General features: G+C 44.7%; 1 protein-coding gene across 1 annotated transcript in view; it reads left to right on the top strand.

The window, feature by feature from the left end:
* Positions 1 to 19,620, top strand: part of sdk2b (sidekick cell adhesion molecule 2b) — a 476,242-nt gene that overhangs the window by 360,983 nt on the left and 95,639 nt on the right. The window contains exon 4 of the mRNA XM_064950386.1: positions 7,118 to 7,265. Within this exon, the coding sequence (XP_064806458.1) occupies positions 7,118 to 7,265 (148 nt within the window). The remainder of the gene's footprint in view (positions 1 to 7,117; positions 7,266 to 19,620) is intronic.

The following is a 19,620-nucleotide window of genomic DNA, read 5'->3' as shown; positions in this document are numbered from 1 at the left end:
TTCATCACGTTTGGCTAAGAAAACCCCCCCCAAAATTCAGTCATTACAACGGCAAACTTTTTTCCAAATTAACTCCATAATATCGACAGAAACATGGCAAACGTTGTTTAGAATCAATCCTCAAGGTGTTTTTCACATATCTATTCGATGATAAATCATTCGTGGCAGTTGTGTTTCTCCTCTGAAGAAAATGGAAACATGCACGCAGCTGGAGATTACGCAATAATTTCGACGGAGGACACCAAGCGGGCACCTGGTAAATGTAGTCTCTTATGGTCAATCTTCCAATGATATGCCTACAAATACGTCACAATGCTGCAGACACCTTGGGGAAACGACAGAAAGTGTAGGCTCATTCCTGGCGCATTCACAGCCATATAAGGAGACATTGGAACACGGCGCCTTCAGAATCTGGGCCATTTCCTGTTTGAAATTTCATCTTGGTTTCGCCTGTAACATAAGTTCTGTGGCACTCACAGATAATATCTTTGCAGTTTTGGAAACGTCAGAGTGTTTTCTTTCCAAAGCTGCCAATTATATGCATAGTCGAGCATCTTTCCCTGACAAAATATCTTGTTTAAAACGGGAACGCTTTTTTATCCAAAAATTAAAAGAGCGCCCCCTATATTGAAGAAGTTAAATAGCAGAAAACAAATCATTCAGACGATATTCATTCCGGTTATTGACTACGACTATTTCGTCAATATGAATACAGCTGCCACTGTATTGAAGCCATTGTTCCCAGTTTATTATGACGAATTGTGCTTTATTACGGGCGCTAGGTTCAGTATACATCATTGCATTATCTATCAGAAAGTAAGCTGGCCCTCTTTGAAGTCTCGTAGATCGATGCATTGCACTCTTTTTGTCTATAAAGCCCTCTTGCTTAGACTTCTGCCATACCTTACCTCATTGATAACCTTCAAACGTATAAGTTACCAGGGATGGCCAACCCTGGTGAGCCCTTCAGTCTCCACAAACTTAGGTGAATCTGCTTTTATTTTTTTGGGGCCTCTCATGTAGAATAATCTCTAAATGTGTAAATGATGTGTATATATACTGAACAGAAATATAAACACAACATGTAAAGTGTTGGTCCCATGTTTCATGAGCTGAAATAAAAGATCCCAGAAATGTTCCATAAGCACAAAAAGCTTATTTCTCTCAAATGTTGTTCACATCCCTGTTAGTGAGTATTTTTTCTTTGCCAAGAGAATCCATTCACCTGACAGGTGTAGCATATCAAGAACTTGATTTAACAGCCTGATCATTACACCTTGTGCTAGGGAATTAGAAGGCCACTCGAAAATGTGCAGCTTTGTCACACAACAAAACGCCACAGATGTCTCAAGTTTTGAGGTAGCCTGCAATTGGCATGATGACTACATGAATGTCCACCAGAGCTGTTGTCAGAGAATTGTATGTTCATTTTTGTACCATATTTCAAAGTTGTTTTAGATCATTTGGCAGTATGTCCAACCGGCCTCACAATTGCAGACCACGTGTAACCACGCCAGCCCAGGACCTCCACATCTGGTTACTTTACATGCAGGATTGTCTGAGACCAGCCACTGAACAGCTGATGAAACTGAGGAGTATTTATGTCTGTAATAAATAATAAAGACCTTTTTTTGGGGACAACTCATTCTGATTGGCTGGGCCTGGCTCCCCAGTGGGTGGACCTGGCTCCCAAGTGGGTGGACCTATGCCCTCCCAGGCCCACCATGGCTGCGCCCTTGCTCAGTCATGTGAAATCCATAGATTAGGTCCTAATTTATTTATTTCAATTGACTGATTTCCTGATAGGAACTGTAATTCAGTAAAATCATTGAAATTGTTGCATGTTGCTTTTAGACATTTGTTCTGTATAGATATGTATAGTGTAATTATTATTTATTGATGTGTTCTGTATAGATATGTATAGTGTAATTATTATTTATTGATGTGTTCTGTATAGATATGTATAGTGTAATTATTATTTATTGATGTGTTCTGTATAGATATGTATAGTGTAATTATTATTTATTGATGTGTTCTGTATAGATATGTATAGTGTAATTATTATTTATTGATGTGTTCTGTATAGTTATGTATAGTGTAATTATTATTTATTGATGTGTTCTGTATAGATATGTATAGTGTAATTATTATTTATTGATGTGTTCTGTATAGTTATGTATAGTGTAATTATTATTTATTGATGTGTTCTGTATAGATATGTATAGTGTAATTATTATTTATTGATGTGTTCTGTATAGATATGTATAGTGTAATTATTATTTATTGATGTGTTCTGTATAGATATGTATAGTGTAATTATTATTTATTGATGTGTTATGTATAGATATGTATAGTGTAATTATTATTTATTGATGTGTTCTGTATAGTTATGTATAGTGTAATTATTATTTATTGATGTGTGTGTTCTGTATAGATATGTATAGTGTAATTATTATTTATTGATGTGTTCTGTATAGATATGTATAGTGTAATTATTATTTATTGATGTGTTCTGTATAGATATGTATAGTGTAATTATTATTTATTGATGTGTTCTGTATAGATATGTATAGTGTAATTATTATTTATTGATGTGTGTGTTCTGTATAGATATGTATAGTGTAATTATTATTTATTGATGTGTTCTGTATAGATATGTATAGTGTAATTATTATTTATTGATGTGTTCTGTATAGATATGTATAGTGTAATTATTATTTATTGATGTGTTCTGTATAGATATGTATAGTGTAATTATTATTTATTGATGTGTTCTGTATAGATATGTATAGTGTAATTATTATTTATTGATGTGTTCTGTATAGTTATGTATAGTGTAATTATTATTTATTGATGTGTTCTGTATAGATATTTATAGTGTAATTAATATTTATTGATGTGTTCTGTATAGTTATGTATAGTGTAATTATTATTTATTGATGTGTTCTGTATAGATATGTATAGTGTAATTATTATTTATTGATGTGTTCTGTATAGATATGTATAGTGTAATTATTATTTATTGATGTGTTCTGTATAGTTATGTATAGTGTAATTATTATTTATTGATGTGTTCTGTATAGATATGTATAGTGTAATTATTATTTATTGATGTGTTCTGTATAGATATGTATAGTGTAATTATTATTTATTGATGTGTTCTGTATAGATATGTATAGTGTAATTATTATTTATTGATGTGTTCTGTATAGATATGTATAGTGTAATTATTATTTATTGATGTGTTCTGTATAGTTATGTATAGTGTAATTATTATTTATTGATGTGTTCTGTATAGATATGTAAAGTGTAATTATTATTTATTGTTGTGTTCTGTATAGATATGTATAGTGTAATTATTATTTATTGATGTGTTCTGTATAGTTATGTATAGTGTAATTATTATTTATTGATGTGTTCTGTATAGTTATGTATAGTGTAATTATTATTTATTGATGTGTTCTGTATAGATATGTATAGTGTCATTATTATTTATTGATGTGTTCTGTATAGTTATGTATAGTGTCATTATTATTTATTGATGTGTTCTGTATAGATATGTATAGTGTAATTATTATTTATTGATGTGTTCTGTATAGATATGTATAGTGTAATTATTATTTATTGATGTGTGTGTTCTGTATAGATATGTATAGTGTAATTATTATTTATTGATGTGTTCTGTATAGATATGTATAGTGTAATTATTATTTATTGATGTGTTCTGTATAGATATGTATAGTGTAATTATTATTTATTGATGTGTTCTGTATAGATATGTATAGTGTAATTATTATTTATTGATGTGTTCTGTATAGATATGTATAGTGTCATTATTATTTATTGATGTGTTCTGTATAGTTATGTATAGTGTCATTATTATTTATTGATGTGTTCTGTATAGATATGTATAGTGTAATTATTATTTATTGATGTGTTCTGTATAGATATGTATAGTGTAATTATTATTTATTGATGTGTGTGTTCTGTATAGATATGTATAGTGTAATTATTATTTATTGATGTGTTCTGTATAGATATGTATAGTGTAATTAATATTTATTGATGTGTTCTGTATAGTTATGTATAGTGTAATTATTATTTATTGATGTGTTCTGTATAGATATGTATAGTGTGATTATTATTTATTGATGTGTTCTGTATAGTTATGTATAGTGTAATTATTATTTATTGATGTGTTCTGTATAGATATGTATAGTGTAATTATTATTTATTGATGTGTTCTGTATAGATATGTATAGTGTAATTATTATTTATTGATGTGTTCTGTATAGATATGTATAGTGTAATTATTATTTACTGATGTGTTCTGCAAAAGAGACTGCTTTCTCAAACTCTCTACCTCCTGTTTCTCTCTCTTCCTCCTGTTTCTCTCTCTCTCTCTCTCTCTCTCTCCCTTCTTCCCTCGATCTCTTACCAACCCCCACTCTCTCTCTCTCCCTCCCTTCTTCCCTCTATCTCTTACCAACCCCCACTCTCTCTCTCCCTCCCTTCTTCCCTCTATCTCTTACCAACCCCCACTCTCTCTCTCTCCCTCCCTTCTTCCCTCTATCTCATTTCCCTCTATCTCTTACCAACCCCTCTCTCTCTCCCTCCCTTCTTCCCTCTATCTCTCTTTCCCTCTATCTCTTACCAACCCCCACTCTCTCTCTTTCCCTCCCTTCTTCCCTCTATCTCTTACCAACCCCCACTCTCTCTCTCTCCCTCCCTTCTTCCCTCTATCTCTTACCAACCCCCACTCTCTCTCTCTCTCCCTTCTTCCCTCTATCTCTTACCAACCCGCACTCTCTCTCTCCCTCCCTTCTTGCCTCTATCTCTCTTTCCCTCTATCTCCTACCAACCCCCTCTCTCTCTCCCTCCCTTCTTCCCTCTATCTCTCTTTCCCTCTATGTCCTACCAACCCCCACTCTCTCTCTCCCTCCCTTCTTCCCTCTATCTCTCTTTCCCTCTATCTCCTACCAACCCCCACTCTCTCCCTCTCCCTCTCCTCCGCCAGCAGCTCGTGATGTGTTGAATGTGAAACAGAGTAGGAAGGAAAGGAATAAAGCTTCATTTTTGGAACAAATCACTTGTTTCTTAAACCTCATTTAGATCTACTATTAAATAATGTGGCATATGAGCAAGCTGAGGAGACTAAACTGCTGGGTATCACCCTAGATAACAAGCTGTCATGGTCAAAACATATAGACTCAATGGTTGCTTAAATGGGAAGAGGTCTGTCCATCATAGGGCTTTGCTCTGCCTTCTTGATATCTCAGTTGTACCTGGACTACTGCTCAGCTGTGTGGCCATGTGCCGCAAAGAGGGACATAGGTGCATTTCAGTTGGTCCAGTACAAAGCAGCACGTATCACACTTAGATGTACACAGAGGGAAAGTGTCAGTAATATACATTTTAATATTTCCTGGCTCAAAGTTGAGGAGAGATTGACTGCATCACTATTGGTCTTTGTACGAGGTATTGATGTGTTGAAGGTACGGACTTTCATCGGTACAAAACATGTATCTCTTCACAGTCTCCAGGTCCAGAACAGAGGCTGGGAAACACACAGTATTAAATAGAGCCATGACTACATGGAACACTCTGCCACCCCAGGTAACTCAAGCTAGCAATAAAACCAGATTCGAAAAAGAGATAAAAGAAAACCATACTGCAGAAAGGGAAGTGAAGAGACACAGCCATTTTGTATATCTTGTATTGTAATTTCCAATGTATTATGTAATAGACCTAGATATTGTGTGTATGTACTGATATGTAGGCTATGTGTGATGTTAAATTGATGTAGTTCAGTCCTTGACCAATAATGTTCTGTATTATGTATTATGTCATGTTTCCTGTAGTCCCCAGGAAGAGTAGCTGATGCTTTTGCTGTGGCTAAAAGGGATCCTAATACATACCGATACCAATACACCTGCATCAGAGTGGGAGAGAGAGAGAGAGGGTGGGGGAGAGCAGGCGGGAGAGAGGGAGGGGGAGAGGGGGAGAGAGAGGGAGAATGAGAGGGGGAGAGAGAGAGGGAGAATGAGAGGGAGAGAGAGAGAGGGAGAGAGAGAGCGAGGGTGGGTGGGTGGGAGACTGAAAAGGAGAGGAGAGACAGAGGAACAGAGGGAGAGTGGAGGTTAGACCAGACAATTAGGATTGCAGAGACACACCTCTCTGAAAGAGGAACACAGCGAGGAGAAGCATTGCAGATTAGGAACAACGACGACATCAAAGCAAAGTCGAGGGATTTGAAAAATTCACAGATTTCCATTTGGGTCCTAAGCAGTACAGCAGCACAGCAATACCAGATTACAGATTTATTCTCTTTGAAAGAAAAAAGAGATTTGCCACAATTGACCACTGTCATTCTACACATTCAGGAATTCTGTTTGGTTCAAAGTCTAAAGGCTTTTGCATGTATCAAAGATGGTATTATTTCTAAAATGTGTGGTAACTTAATTGACTGTTTGATGTATTATTCACATAGGGTTAGAGAGGATTTATTTGATTTTGAACATCTATTTGGCGGGGAAACTGACAGAAAGTTACCTTTCGAGTCCCCAACTCTGTGTCTTCAATGGCTTGTAGCACAACTAGGCCTACATCATCAATGACAGCCACTGCTCAAGCATGTAGTCTCATTGGAACAACCTTGTGGACACTAAAGAGAAAGTGAAGCTACTATTCTTCAGCAACCCCCTCTTATTGAGGCTGAGGTGATAATGGCTGCATTTACACAGGCAGCCCAAATCTGATCTTTTTTTTTTCGAAAAACGTATTTATTGCCAACACGATGTTTGAATTTGAAAAGGAAACCAAAATTAAAGAAAGTTTGAGAAAGACAGGAAGACTGCATTATTATGTAATATGAATATGACAGTTACATTATATCAGTTCTACAGTTGCCAAAGTACCATTTTTTATTAAAAAAAATGTTTTATCAACTTTTATCAACGGCTGTCTGACCAACTGGTTCAATATAACACCTTAGTTCAAAAAAACAGATAGTGGAAACGTTTTCCGAGACAAAGGGTCAAGTTTGAGAGAGAATATTCTCCTCAGTAATAACTCAACTGTAATTTGTTTTCTGCTTTTCTCTCCTTTCTTTCTTTAGTCATGGGCAGTTTTGAAGAGGGTGAGCGTGCCCAGTCGGTCTCTCAGGGGGAGGGGGCGGTTATTCCCGCTCCACGCATCAGGAGCTTTCCCCAGCCGCAGGTCACATGGTTCAGAGACGGACGCAAGATTCCGCCCAGCAGCCGCATGTAAGATGCACGATGATGCTGTCTCTTATGCAGCTCTCTCGCTCTGTCTCTCTCTCTCTCTCTCTCTCTCTCTCTCTGTCTATATATATATATGTACCTCTCTGTTATTGTTGTCACAGACAATGTGTCGTTTTTCCATCAAGATGTTGTCTATTTGCATAACAATAGATATGTTGTCTATTATGTGTTTGTGTGAATGTGTTGTTCAGTCTATTGTGCTTCATATGTGTGGGCTGCATCTGTGGATTTTATGTATCTATATGCTATGTGGTTGATTGTGCATGTGTTTGAGAGAGAGTTGGAGAGAGAGAGAGAGAGAGAAAGAGAGAGAGAGAGAGAGAGAGAGAGAGAGAGAGAGAGAGAGAGAGAGAGAAAGAGAAAGAGGGGAAGAGAGAGAGAGAGAGAGAGAGAGAGAGAGAGAGAGAGAGAGAGAGAGAGAGAAAGAGAGGAATAGAAGGGGAAAGTGAGACAGAGAGAGAGAGTGAGAGAGAGAGAGGGGGAGAGAGAGAGAGAGAGGAAGAGAAGGGGAAAGTGAGAGAGAGAGAGAGAGAGAGGGGAAGAGAGAGAGAGAGAGAGAGAGAGAGAGAGAGAGAAAAGAAAGAGAGGAAGAGAAGAGGAAAGTGAGACAGAGAGAGAGAGAGGGAGAGAGAGAAAGAGAGGAAGAGAAGGGGAAAGTGAGACAGAGAGTGATAGAGTGCTTGTTCTATCTGGTTGTAACTATGTCTCCATCACTTGAAATAGTCTTCGCCTCAGTGAAATGTACTCCCAGGGCCTCTCCTCTACTCTCACTTTATTCTGCCCTCCAAATGGAGGCGAGGCAGTGAGGGAGACTTGTTTACCAGGTCAAAGAGAGGCCTGGTACTATCAGACTACATTGGGGCCAGACAGGGGCCTATGAGAGGGAGGATAGGGGGCTCTGTGGCACTCTTGGTTTCTTGTCTTGGCATTCCCCCTCTTAAAATGGAAAAGGGGTCAAATAGAGAGTTGCTTTTGGAAAGAGGTGCTAGTTTTCTGGCCTGAGTGGGAGACTGGTAGCACTGCTAATTTTCAGAAGAAGGATTGCCTCCAGATATATATATCCACTACAGGACTGTAGGACTAGGAGACAGGCAGCTACAGCCAAGGTGACAGCTTTGCTAATTGAGTTTTGGTTTCTTTTTTGTTTTGGCAGGTTTTTTTATTTGTCCTTGTCCTCTGTGTGTGAGAGGACACTGTGTGTGTGTGTGTGTGTGTGTGTGTGTGTGTGTGTGTGTGTGTGTGTGTGTGTGTGCGTGCGTGCGTGCGTGCGTGCGTGCGTGCGTGCGTGCGTGCGTGTGTGTGTGTGTGTGTGTGTGAGGGGACACAGCATGTATGTGTGATAAAGGTGACCCACCCCTCCCTCATCATGTGTCTGTGTATTCATCAGGGAGGTGACCTTCCCTTAGGTTAGACTGCGGCTTCCTTATCTGATACTCATCATCAGTAATCATCACCCGTCCCTGAATGACAATGAGACAAGGAGAGAGAGAGGGTGAAGGAAGGAGAGAGACAGATAGAAGAGAATTGGTTGGAGGAAAGTTGGAAAAGGGTGTGGAAAGAGGTAGAGGAAGAGGTAAAGACCACCTGACTAATGAGTCTGGTGTGTCTCCTTCCTGCAGTGGGGTGGGTAAAGAGGTCGGAACCTCATTGTATACAAAACATGATGTTGCAAAAGACTAATCAAAACACTACATTGAACTCTTTCACTTTTCATATGTTTCCCATTGGAAAGTTAGCCTGGCTGGTGCACGACCCACGTGACTCTCTGAGCTGGTGTCAGACTATCTGAAAGTAGCTAATTCTCATTACTTTCTCTCTCAAACACACATTCTCTCTCTCCCCCTCTCATTCTCTGCCCCCCGTCCCCCCCCCCTCCCCTCCTCCCCCGTCCCGTCATCTCTCCCTCTGTCTCGCCAGGCACAGGGCCACCCACCGTGTGTCCTTCTATACACCCTTGTCCTTGCCTCCCGCTCTCTAGATCCTAACTTTCAAATTCCACACAAACCAGCTGTCAAGGTTGATATGTGCAAATAAGCACTGGCGATAACATGGTGGTCTTTTTTTTAAACAATTATTTAATTGAATTTGAATAGCGCCACAGGCATCCACTCTGTAGTGGCTTTAAAGCCTTAGTAGAAAGAGAGAGGAGGGAGAGAGAGAAAGGGAGAGAGAAGGGTGGCAGGGAGCCTAGTGTTTTAGAGCATTAGGCCAGTAACTGAAAGGTTGCAAGATCGAATCCCAGAGCTGACAAGGTAAAAATCTGTCGTTCTGCCCCTGAACAAGGCAGTTAACCCACTGTTCCTAGACTGTCATTGTAAACAATAATCTGTTCTTAACTGACCTAGTTAAAATTTAAAAAAATAGAGAGAGAGTGTGTAACGGTTTTCTTCCGTTGTAGGAGAGGAGGACCAAAATGTAGCGTGGTTAGTGTTCAACATGTTTAACATCTAGCGTCGAGCAATCCCGTATCCGGGAGCGTAATCATGGCCTCAAGCTCATTAGCATAACGCAATGTCAACTATTCATGAAAATCGCAAATGAAATGAAATAAATATATTGGCTCACAAGGTTAGCCTTTTTTTAACAACACTGTCATCTCAGATTTTCAAAATATGCTTTTCAACCATAGCTACACAAGCATTTGTGTAAGAGTATTGATAGCTAGCATAGCATTAAGCCTAGCATTCAGCAGGCAACATTTTCACAAAAACAAGAAAAGCATTCAAATAAAATCATTTACCTTTGAAGAACTTCGGATGTTTTCAATGAGGAGACTCTCAGTTTGATAGCAAATGTTCAGTTTTTCCAAAAAGATTATTTGTGTAGGAGAAATCGCTCCGTTTTGTTCATCACTTTTGGCTAAGAAAAAACCCAGAAAATTCAGTCATTACAACACCAAACTTTTTTCCAAATTAACTCCATAATATCGACAGAAACATGGCAAACGTTGTTTAGAATCAATCCTCAAGGTATTTTTCACATATCTATTTGATGATAAATCATTCGTGGCAGTTGTCTTTCTCCTCTGAACTAAATGGAAAAGTGGACGCAGCTGGAGATAATTTCGACGGAGGACACCAAGCGGTCAATCTTCCAATGATATGCCTACAAATACGTCACAATGCTGCAGACACCTTGGGGAAACGACAGAAAGTGTAGGCTCATTCCTGGCGCATTCACAGCTATATAAGGAGACATTGGAACACAGCGCATTCAAAATCTGGGGCATTTCCTGTATGAAATTTCATCTTGGTTTCGCCTGTAGCATTTGTTCTGGGGCACTTACAGACAATATCTTTGCAGTTTTGGAAACGTCAGAGTGTTTTCTTTCCAAAGCTGTCAATTATATGCATAGTCGAACATCTTTTCGTGACAAAATATCTTGTTTAAAAGGCGAACTTTTTTTATCCAAAAATTAAAAGACAGCCCCCTATATCGAAGAAGTAAATAATAGACGATAAACGAGAATAGTACAAAAATACAAAACAACAAATGTGAAAACCGAAACAGTCCTATCTGGTGCAATGACACAAAGACAGGAAACAATCACCCACAAAATACCCAAAGAACATGGCTGCCTAAATATGGTTCCCAATCAGAGACAACGATAAGCACCTGCCTCTAATTGAGAACCAACACAAAGGTGTGGACTCCCGGCCCTTACACCTAAATCCATAGGGGAGGGTCTGGGTGGGCGTCTGTCCATGGTGGCGGCTCTGGCACGGGACGTGGACCCCACTCCACCATAGTCTTTGTCCGTTTTTGTGGCCTCCTAGGAACGTCGACCCTCGCCGCCAACCTAGGACTGGCAACCCTACTAAAGGGCCCCACTCTACTAAACAAACTCCTCCGGACTGAGGGGCAGCTCCGGACTGAGGGGTAGCTCAGGACTGAGGCGTAGCTCAGGCTGGTTGATGGCTCTGGCGGCTTCTGGCTGACTGAAGGCTTCTGGCGGCTCTTGGCTGACTGGCGGCTCTGGCGGCTCCTGGCTGACTGGCGGAGACTCTGGCGGCTCAGGACAGGAGGGAGACTCTGGCGGCTCAGGACAGGCGGGACACTCTGGCGGCTCAGGACAGGCGGGAGATTCAGGCGGCTCAGGACAGGCGGGAGACTGGCGGCTCTGGACAGGCGGGAGAATCTGGCGGCTCTGGACAGGCGGGAGACTCTGGCGGCTCTGGACAGGCTGGAGACTCTGCAGGCTCTGGACAGGCGGGAGACTCTGGCGGCTCTGGACAGGCGGGAGACTCTGGCGGCTCTGGATAGGCGGGAGACTCTAGCGGCTCTGGAGAGGAGGAAGGCTCTGGTAGCGCTGGACAGGCGGAAGCACCTGTAGGAATGAGATGGAGAGACTGGTGCGGGGGGCTGCCACCAGAAGGCTGGTGCGTGGAGGTGGCACTGCCCAACCTTACCTAGTTGAATGCTCCCGGTCGACCTGTCAGTGCGGCGAGGTGGAATAGCCCGCACTGGGCTATGCAGGCAAACCGGGGACACCATGCGTAAGGCTGGTGCCATGTACGCCGGCCCAAGGAGACGCACTGGAGACCAGATGCGTAGAGCCGGCTTCATGGCACCTGGCTCGATGCCCACTCTAGCCCGGCCGATACGAGGAGCTGGTATGTACCGCACTGGGGACACCGTGCGCTCCACAGCATAACACGGTGCCTGCCCGGTCTCTCTCGCCCTCCGGTAAGCACAGGAAGTTGGCGCAGGTCTCCTACCTGGCTTCGCCACACTCCCTGTGTGCCACCCCCCAATACATTTTTGAGGCTGACTCTCGGGCTTCCATCTGCGCCGCCGTGCTGCCTCCTCATACCAGCGCCTCTCAGCCTTCGCTGCCTCCAGCTCTTCTTTGGGGCGGCGATATTCTCCTGGCTGTGCCCAGGGTCCTTTCCCATCTAGGATCTCCTCCCAAGTCCATGTCTCTAAATTGTGCTTCCTCTCCTGCTGCTGCTGCTGCTGCTGCTGCCTTTCCTGCTGCTGCCTCTTACCACGCCGCTTGGTCCTTGGTTGGTGGGTGATTCTGTATCGGTTTTCCCAATCAGAGACAACGATAAGCACCTGCCTCCATAATTGAGAACCAATCTCGGCAACCATAGATACCTAGAGTAGAAAACACCCCATAAACATACAAGCCCCTTAGACCAGACAAAACACATAAATCCCCCATGTCACACCCTGACCTAACCAAAATAATAAAGAAAACAAAGATAACTAAGGCCAGGGCGTGACAGAGTGAATGAGCAGAAACAAAAATGAACCTTGTTGAAGGTTAAGTCTCTCACCGTATGGTTTCTCTGCTTGTTGTCACCAATAGCCTGTGCAGCCTGTCCTCTCACTGCAGCAGAGAACTTATATACTCATTACTGGTCTGTATAAAGTTCACTCTAGCCTCTGGGGCGCAGGTGTGTTTGGAGAGAGAGGAGAGCAATAGCCACCACGGGAGAGACAGGCACAGAGAATCTAAATGAGGGCATTGATTTTTGTTGTTCCCCACAATGAAATTGGGCAGGGGACTGTGGATCGGTCTGCTTCCGTCTGTTAGTGTAACGGATGTGAAACGGCTAGCTTAGTTAGTGGTGCGCGCTAAATAGCGTTTCAATCGGTGACGTCACTTGCTCTGAGACCTTGAAGTAGTAGTTCCCCTTGCTCTGCAAGGGCCGCGGCTTTTGTGGAGCGATGGGTAACGATGCTTCGTGGGTGACTGTTGTTGATGTGTGCAGAGGGTCCCTGGTTCGCGCCCGGGTATGGGCGAGGGGACGGTCTAAAGTTATACTGTTCCATTAGCACGTTAGTCACACGCGATATCTCGGACAGCACCGGCCCGATTTGGACTCAACTTGGTTGAATGATGTGTCTTGCCATAGAGAACCGGCATTTTCAAAATTACACTGATTGGCCCAAGACGGGAGCTATAGTAATTAATTAACTGAAATTTGTGTCACACCAGAGAGGAAGAGGTAAAGCTAGAGGGATAACTGGGCCCGAAATGGAGGTCAATGAGAGAGTGTTGAATTTGGTTAACAAAAACGTGTGGCTTATTTGATGGAATAGAAGTTTTGTAGTGCATAGGTTATTATTAGTGTACTGATATAAGTAGGACACGTGACGTCCCGGCAACTTTGAGAAAAAAAACACTTTATATCGGAGTTGTGCTTTTTGCTCACACGCGTATCTGCCCTCTCATTGGCTAGAATGGTCCCACCTGATCTTGTCTCCTCCTGACTACCTTAGCTAATAATCCTTGCCACTCCTTGTTATTGCCAAAGAGTCTTTGGCACATGACATGGAGTACAGAGAGTGGATAAGCTAAAGAGACTGGTACCCAGACTGCCTTCCATTTTAGAAGATGTTTATTTTCATTGTTACAGAGGCCACTTGAGAATCTGGTCAATATAATGGATAATCTGTGGTCACACATGATAACTGAAATGTGTTAGTCACACACGATATCTCAATTGGCCCAAGGGGGGCTCTGCATTATTTGTGGGGGACAACATGTTTCTCTCTCCCGTTCTCTAAGGTTTTATTCAAGTCTCTCTCTCTCCATCCCTCTCTCTCTCCATCCCTCTCTCTCTCTCTCCATCCCTCTCTCTCTCTCTCTCTATCCCTCTCTCTCCATCCCTCTCTCTCCATCCCTCTCTCTCTCTCCATCCCTCTCTCTCTCTCTCTCCATCCCTCTCTCTCTCTCTATCCCTCTCTCTCCATCCCTCTCTCCATCCCTCTCTCTCTCCATCTCTCTCTCTCCATCCCTCTCTCTCTCCATCCCTCTTTCTCTCCATCCCTCTCTCTCTCCATCCTTCTCTCTCTTCATCCCTCTCTCTCTCCATCCCTCTCTCTCTCCATCCCTCTCTCTCTCCATCCCTCTCTATCTTCATCCCTCTCTCTCTCCATCCCTCTCTCTCTTCATCCCTCTCTCTCTCCATCCCTCTCTCTCTCCATCCCTCTCTATCTTCATCCCTCTCTCTCTCCATCCCTCTCTCTCTCCATCCCTCTCTATCTTCATCCCTCTCTATCTTCATCCCTCTCTCTCTCCATCCCTCTCTCTCTCCATCCCTCTCTCTCTCCATCCCTCTCTCTCTCCATCCCTCTCTCTCTTCATCCCCCTCTCTCTTAATCCCTCTCTCTCTTCATCCCTCTCTCTCCATCCCCCTCTTTCTCCATCCCTCTCTCTCTTCACCCCTCTCTCTCTCCATCCCTCTCTCTATCCATCCCCTCTCTCTCCATCCCTCTCTCTCTATCCCTCTCTCTCTCTATCCCTCTCTCTCTCTATCCCTCTCTCTCTCCATCCCTCTCTCTCTCCATCCCCCTCTCTCTCCATCCCTCTCTCTCTTCATCCCTCTCTCTCTCCATCCCTCTCTCTATCCATCCCCCTCTCTCCATCCCTCTCTGTCTCTATCCCTCTCTCTATCCATCCCCCCTCTCTCCATCCCTCTCTCTCTTCATCCCTCTCTCTCTCCATCTATCTCTCTATCCATCCCCCTCTCTCTCCATCCCTCTCTCTCTCCATCCCTCTCTCTCTATCCCTCTCTCTCTATCCCTCTCTCTCCATCCCTCTCCCTCTTCATCCCTCTCTCTCTTCATCCCTCTCTCTCCATCCCTCTCTCTATCCATCCCCCTCTCTCTCCATCCCTCTCTCTCTCCATCCCTCTCTCTCTCCATCCCCCTCTTTCTCCATCCCCCTCTCTCTTCATCCCTCTCTCTCTCCATCCCTCTCTCTCCATCCCTCTCTCTCTCCATCGCTCTCTCCATCCCTCTCTCTCTCACGTCATCTAGTTGAGGTGTCATACATGTCATTTGCAGCATCTCTTCTCACCACCTGTCTCTATCTTTCCTCTCCTCTCTCCTCTACCACTATAGAAAGGAATATTTCCAGAATAACAAAGCAATATAACATCTTCTAAAATTGAACACAATTGACCCTGGGGGGTGTGGTATGACTCCTTCTCCTTTACGTTCTGCTTTGGCACAATTGATGCTGTTCAGAGATGACTTCCATCACACTGTAGTCAGCCAGGTAGCCAGGCAGGTTGGAGCTGGGAGATAGGAGTGTTGCGTGCGCGTCACGTTGGACCTAGTTGGGGGTCCTCGATGCCTGCCTGAGTCCCCCCATAGCAGGGTGGATGGGAGGGGAGTCTGTGAGGGCTTTGGATTCCAAGGACATGAAGGCGGGTTTAGTTATGTGTGAAAGTGTAGCCTTGGAGAAAGATTCTGAGTGTAACATAGTTACGTTTTTCTCAACTTTCAAAGGCACATTGGACTGGTCTCCCTGGAACGAACAGGGAAATGAACATACAGTATCTATCACTATGGATATGTAAAGTAAACAAGATCCATGGCGGCTCAGAGAATTCCCCCATTTCGGCTCCCCTGCCTCCAGTTTCCCTTGACAGAGGCAATGTCTCATAGTGGGCCTGCGACTGTTATCTCTCTGCCGCCCGCGCTCCCTATGCAGCTGTTCTTTCTGGCATCCACCTAGTCTGCTCTGTCGTCTGACTGTTAGCGTCCTTGTCACAGAGAAAGGGTTCTATGTACTCTTCATAGTGATCCTGTTTAGCTTCAACAACACAAATATGGCCCTTAACTGAAAAGAGCAGTCATCTGTTCAAAAATGTAAAACCCAAACTGCCTTCTTTGTCTCCAATCTGCTTCTCTATATTTGATTGATCACCACTGTCCTGAACAGGTTTAGTGTCTCGAATTCCGGCCGATCTGCTCTGCACTAGTTGGTTTTAGACTGGCTGTGTCCCGGCCGGGCTCATTGGAATGCAGTGTGCCAGGGCTGGGTGAGGCAGAGGGGAGAAAAAGTACTTATTTAGCTCTAATAGCAATTACTCTTCTCTCATTGAATGAGATGCAATTGAAAGGGCCTTTTCCATTTGGGGGCTGTGATTTGTTGTGTTATTCCCGAGACTTAATGTGCTGTATAATCAGAGCCTCCTTCAGTAAACACATTTACCCGGAATTGCACCGCACCGTTTGCCAGATTGGAAGGTGAGTCAGGCGCGAGGAGGAGTAGAGGAGTCAGGCACGAGGAGGAGTAGAGGAGTCAGGCGCGAGGAGGAGTAGAGGATTCAGGCACGAGGAGGAGTAGAGGAGTCAGGCGCGAGGAGGAGTAGAGGAGTCAGGCACGAGGAGGAGTAGAGGAGTCAGGCGCGAGGAGGAGTAGAGGATTCAGGCACGAGGAGGAGTAGAGGAGTCAGGCGCGAGGAGGAGTAGAGGAGTCAGGCACGAGGAGGAGTAGAGGAGTCAGGCGCAAGGAGGAGTAGAGGAGTCAGGCACGAGGAGGAGTAGAGGAGTCAGGCGCGAGGAGGAGTAGAGAAGTCAGGCACGAGGAGGAGTAGAGGAGTCAGGCACGAGGAGGAGTAGAGGAGTCAGGCACGAGGAGGAGTAGACGAGTCAGGCGCAAAGAGGAGTAGAGGAGTCAGGCACGAGGAGGAGTAGAGGAGTCAGGCACGAGGAGGAGTAGAGGAGTCAGGCGCGAGGAGGAGTAGAGAAGTCAGGCACGAGGAGGAGTAGAGGAGTCAGGCACGAGGAGGAGTAGAGGAGTCAGGCACGAGGAGGAGTAGACGAGTCAGGCGCAAAGAGGAGTAGAGGAGTCAGGCACGAGGAGGAGTAGAGGAGTCAGGCACGAGGAGGAGTAGAGGAGTCAGGCGCGAGGAGGAGTAGAGAAGTCAGGCACGAGGAGGAGTAGAGGAGTCAGGCGCGAGGAGGAGTAGAGGAGTCAGGCACGAGGAGGAGTAGAGGAGTCAGGCACGAGGAGGAGTAGAGGAGTCAGGCACGATGAGGAGTAGAGGAGTCAGGCGCGAGGAGGAGTAGAGGAGTCAGGCGCGAGGAGGAGTAGAGGAGTCAGGCACAATGAGGAGTAGAGGAGTCAGGCGCGAGGAGAAGTAGAGGAGTCAGGCACGAGGAGGAGTAGAGGAGTCAGGCACGAGGAGGAGTAGAGGAGTCAGGCGCGAGGAGGAGTAGAGAAGTCAGGCACGAGGAGGAGTAGAGGAGTCAGGCGCGAGGAGGAGTAGAGGAGTCAGGCACGAGGAGGAGTAGAGGAGTCAGGCACGAGGAGGAGTAGAGGAGTCAGGCACGATGAGGAGTAGAGGAGTCAGGCGCGAGGAGGAGTAGAGGAGTCAGGCGCGAGGAGGAGTAGAGGAGTCAGGCACAATGAGGAGTAGAGGAGTCAGGCGCGAGGAGAAGTAGAGGAGTCAGGCACGAGGAGGAGTAGAGGAGTCAGGCACGAGGAGGAGTAGAGGAGTCAGGCACGAGGAGGAATAGGGGAATCAGGCACGAGGAGGAGTAGAGGAGTCAGGCGTGAGGAGGAGTAGATGAGTCAGCGTGAGGAGGAGTAGAGGAGTCAGGCATGAGGAGGAGTAGAGGAGTCAGGCACGAGGAGGAGTAGAGGAGTCAGGCACGAGGAGGAATAGGGGAATCAGGCACGAGGAGGAGTAGAGGAGTCAGGACGAGGAGGAGTAGAGGAGTCAGGTGCGAGGAGGAGTAGAGGAGTCAGGCGCGAAGAGGAGTAGAGGAGTCAGACACGAGGAGGAGTAGAGGAGTCAGTCGCGAGGAGGAGTAGAGGAGTCAGGCACGAGGAGGAGTAGAGGAGTCAGGCACGAGGAGGAGTAGAGGAGTCAGGCACGAGGAGGAGTAGAGGAGTCAGGCACGAGGAGGAGTAGAGGAGTCAGGCGTGAGGAGGAGTAGATGAGTCAGCGTGAGGAGGAGTAGAGGAGTCAGGCATGAGGAGGAGTAGAGGAGTCAGGCACGAGGAGGAGTAGAGGAGTCAGGCACGATGAGGAGTAGAGGAGTCAGGCACGAGGAGGAGTAGAGGAGTACGGGCACGAGGAGGAGTAGAGGAATCAGGCACGATGAGGAGTAGAGGAGTCAGGTGGGCACTGGCATGCATTTTCTTTCTAAGTCAACCATTTCTCTCTATCTCTCTTTTTTCATCCGGAAACGTCTCTCTTGTCTCTCAAGACGTTGAGTCATGGATTTATCTCTGAGTGCTACAGCCCTACAACCTTGTAGCCATGACAGTTAACAACCTAACATAACGTGGCCTACCTGGGAAATCACAGAGAGGAGAAGACTGGGGATGAGGAGGAATATTGATGCTTTGCTGACACCCGCTGTGCAATTACCAGTGTAATCTGCTGCTTAGAGAGAGTGGTCAATTAATAGGTCTGCCTGAGACATCCACCTCCTGTCAGTATAATATGGATTCTCCATTACTCACTGTGTGTGTGTGTGTGTGTGTGTGTGTGTGTGTGTGTGTGTGTGTGTGTGTGTGTGTGTGTGTGTGTGTGTGTGTGTGTGTGTGTGTGTGTGTGTGTGTGTGTGTGTGTGTGTGTGTGTGTGTGTGTGTGTGTGTGTGTGTGTGTGTGTGTGTGTGTGTGTGTGTGTGTGTGTGTGTGTGTGTGTGTGTGTGTGTGCAGGATTAGTCCTGGTTGACCTGGCTGGACTCACTCACTGGCCAATAGAAAGGCTCAAGGAGAAACAGGTCCTAGTAGAGTATTGTAGGTGTGAGGAGGCTACTAATGATCGGGATGCTGCTGAAATTTCAGATGTTCACCAAACTCTGAGGTGGGATGTCACATTCTCAAGGATGTAGAGGAATCTGACTGATCTGACCACCATGCTGTGTCCAACTCTCAGGAAGTACATCAAGAGATGTGACAATTGATGTATATCTATTACTTATGCTATGAATACTCAATACCATAGTTCTGAAAATAACTTTAAGGGTTAGCAGTAGTGAGTGAGAAGTCAAGCGGCCAGCTACAAATCATGAGAGCACACTCCCACTGAGACAAGCAAGTGGCTGTTTTCATGAGCAACAGCCTCTGGACACTGTCACACTATGTCAACTATGTTTTACACAAACACACACACACGCAAGTCTACACACATGTGCAAGCACACATGTTGATGGGAGCTGTACATAATCATTATCAGTGTTAGCTGTCAATCACTTTCCTCCCCCATGGCATCAAATACATAAATAAACCCTAGATGGGAAATAATTACAAACAGAGATACATGACACCTCCAGGCCCCAGCACAGCACAGCACAGGCTCTTGCTATAAGTGGCCAAAATGTATCAGAGATGCTGCCTGCTGTCCGGCCTTCTGCATTGCAGCCTCCCGGCAGACTCCTTAGTGGGTGGGAGCTGTTACAGTGGAATAACAATGCAAATGTGGGTTGAATCAAAGAAAAGAGAGAGCGAGAGAGCCAGAGAGAGAGACAGAGAGAGATAAGTATACCGATAGACATATGGACACACACGAACACACATATGCACGCACATACACATACAGGCTCACACAAACACATGCTTTCTCTCTCTCTCTT

Source organism: Oncorhynchus masou, chromosome 31 (assembly GCF_036934945.1).
Source record: "Oncorhynchus masou masou isolate Uvic2021 chromosome 31, UVic_Omas_1.1, whole genome shotgun sequence".
Classification (NCBI taxonomy): Eukaryota; Metazoa; Chordata; class Actinopteri; order Salmoniformes; family Salmonidae; genus Oncorhynchus; species Oncorhynchus masou.
This window is presented reverse-complemented; position numbering and strand designations above follow the sequence as displayed.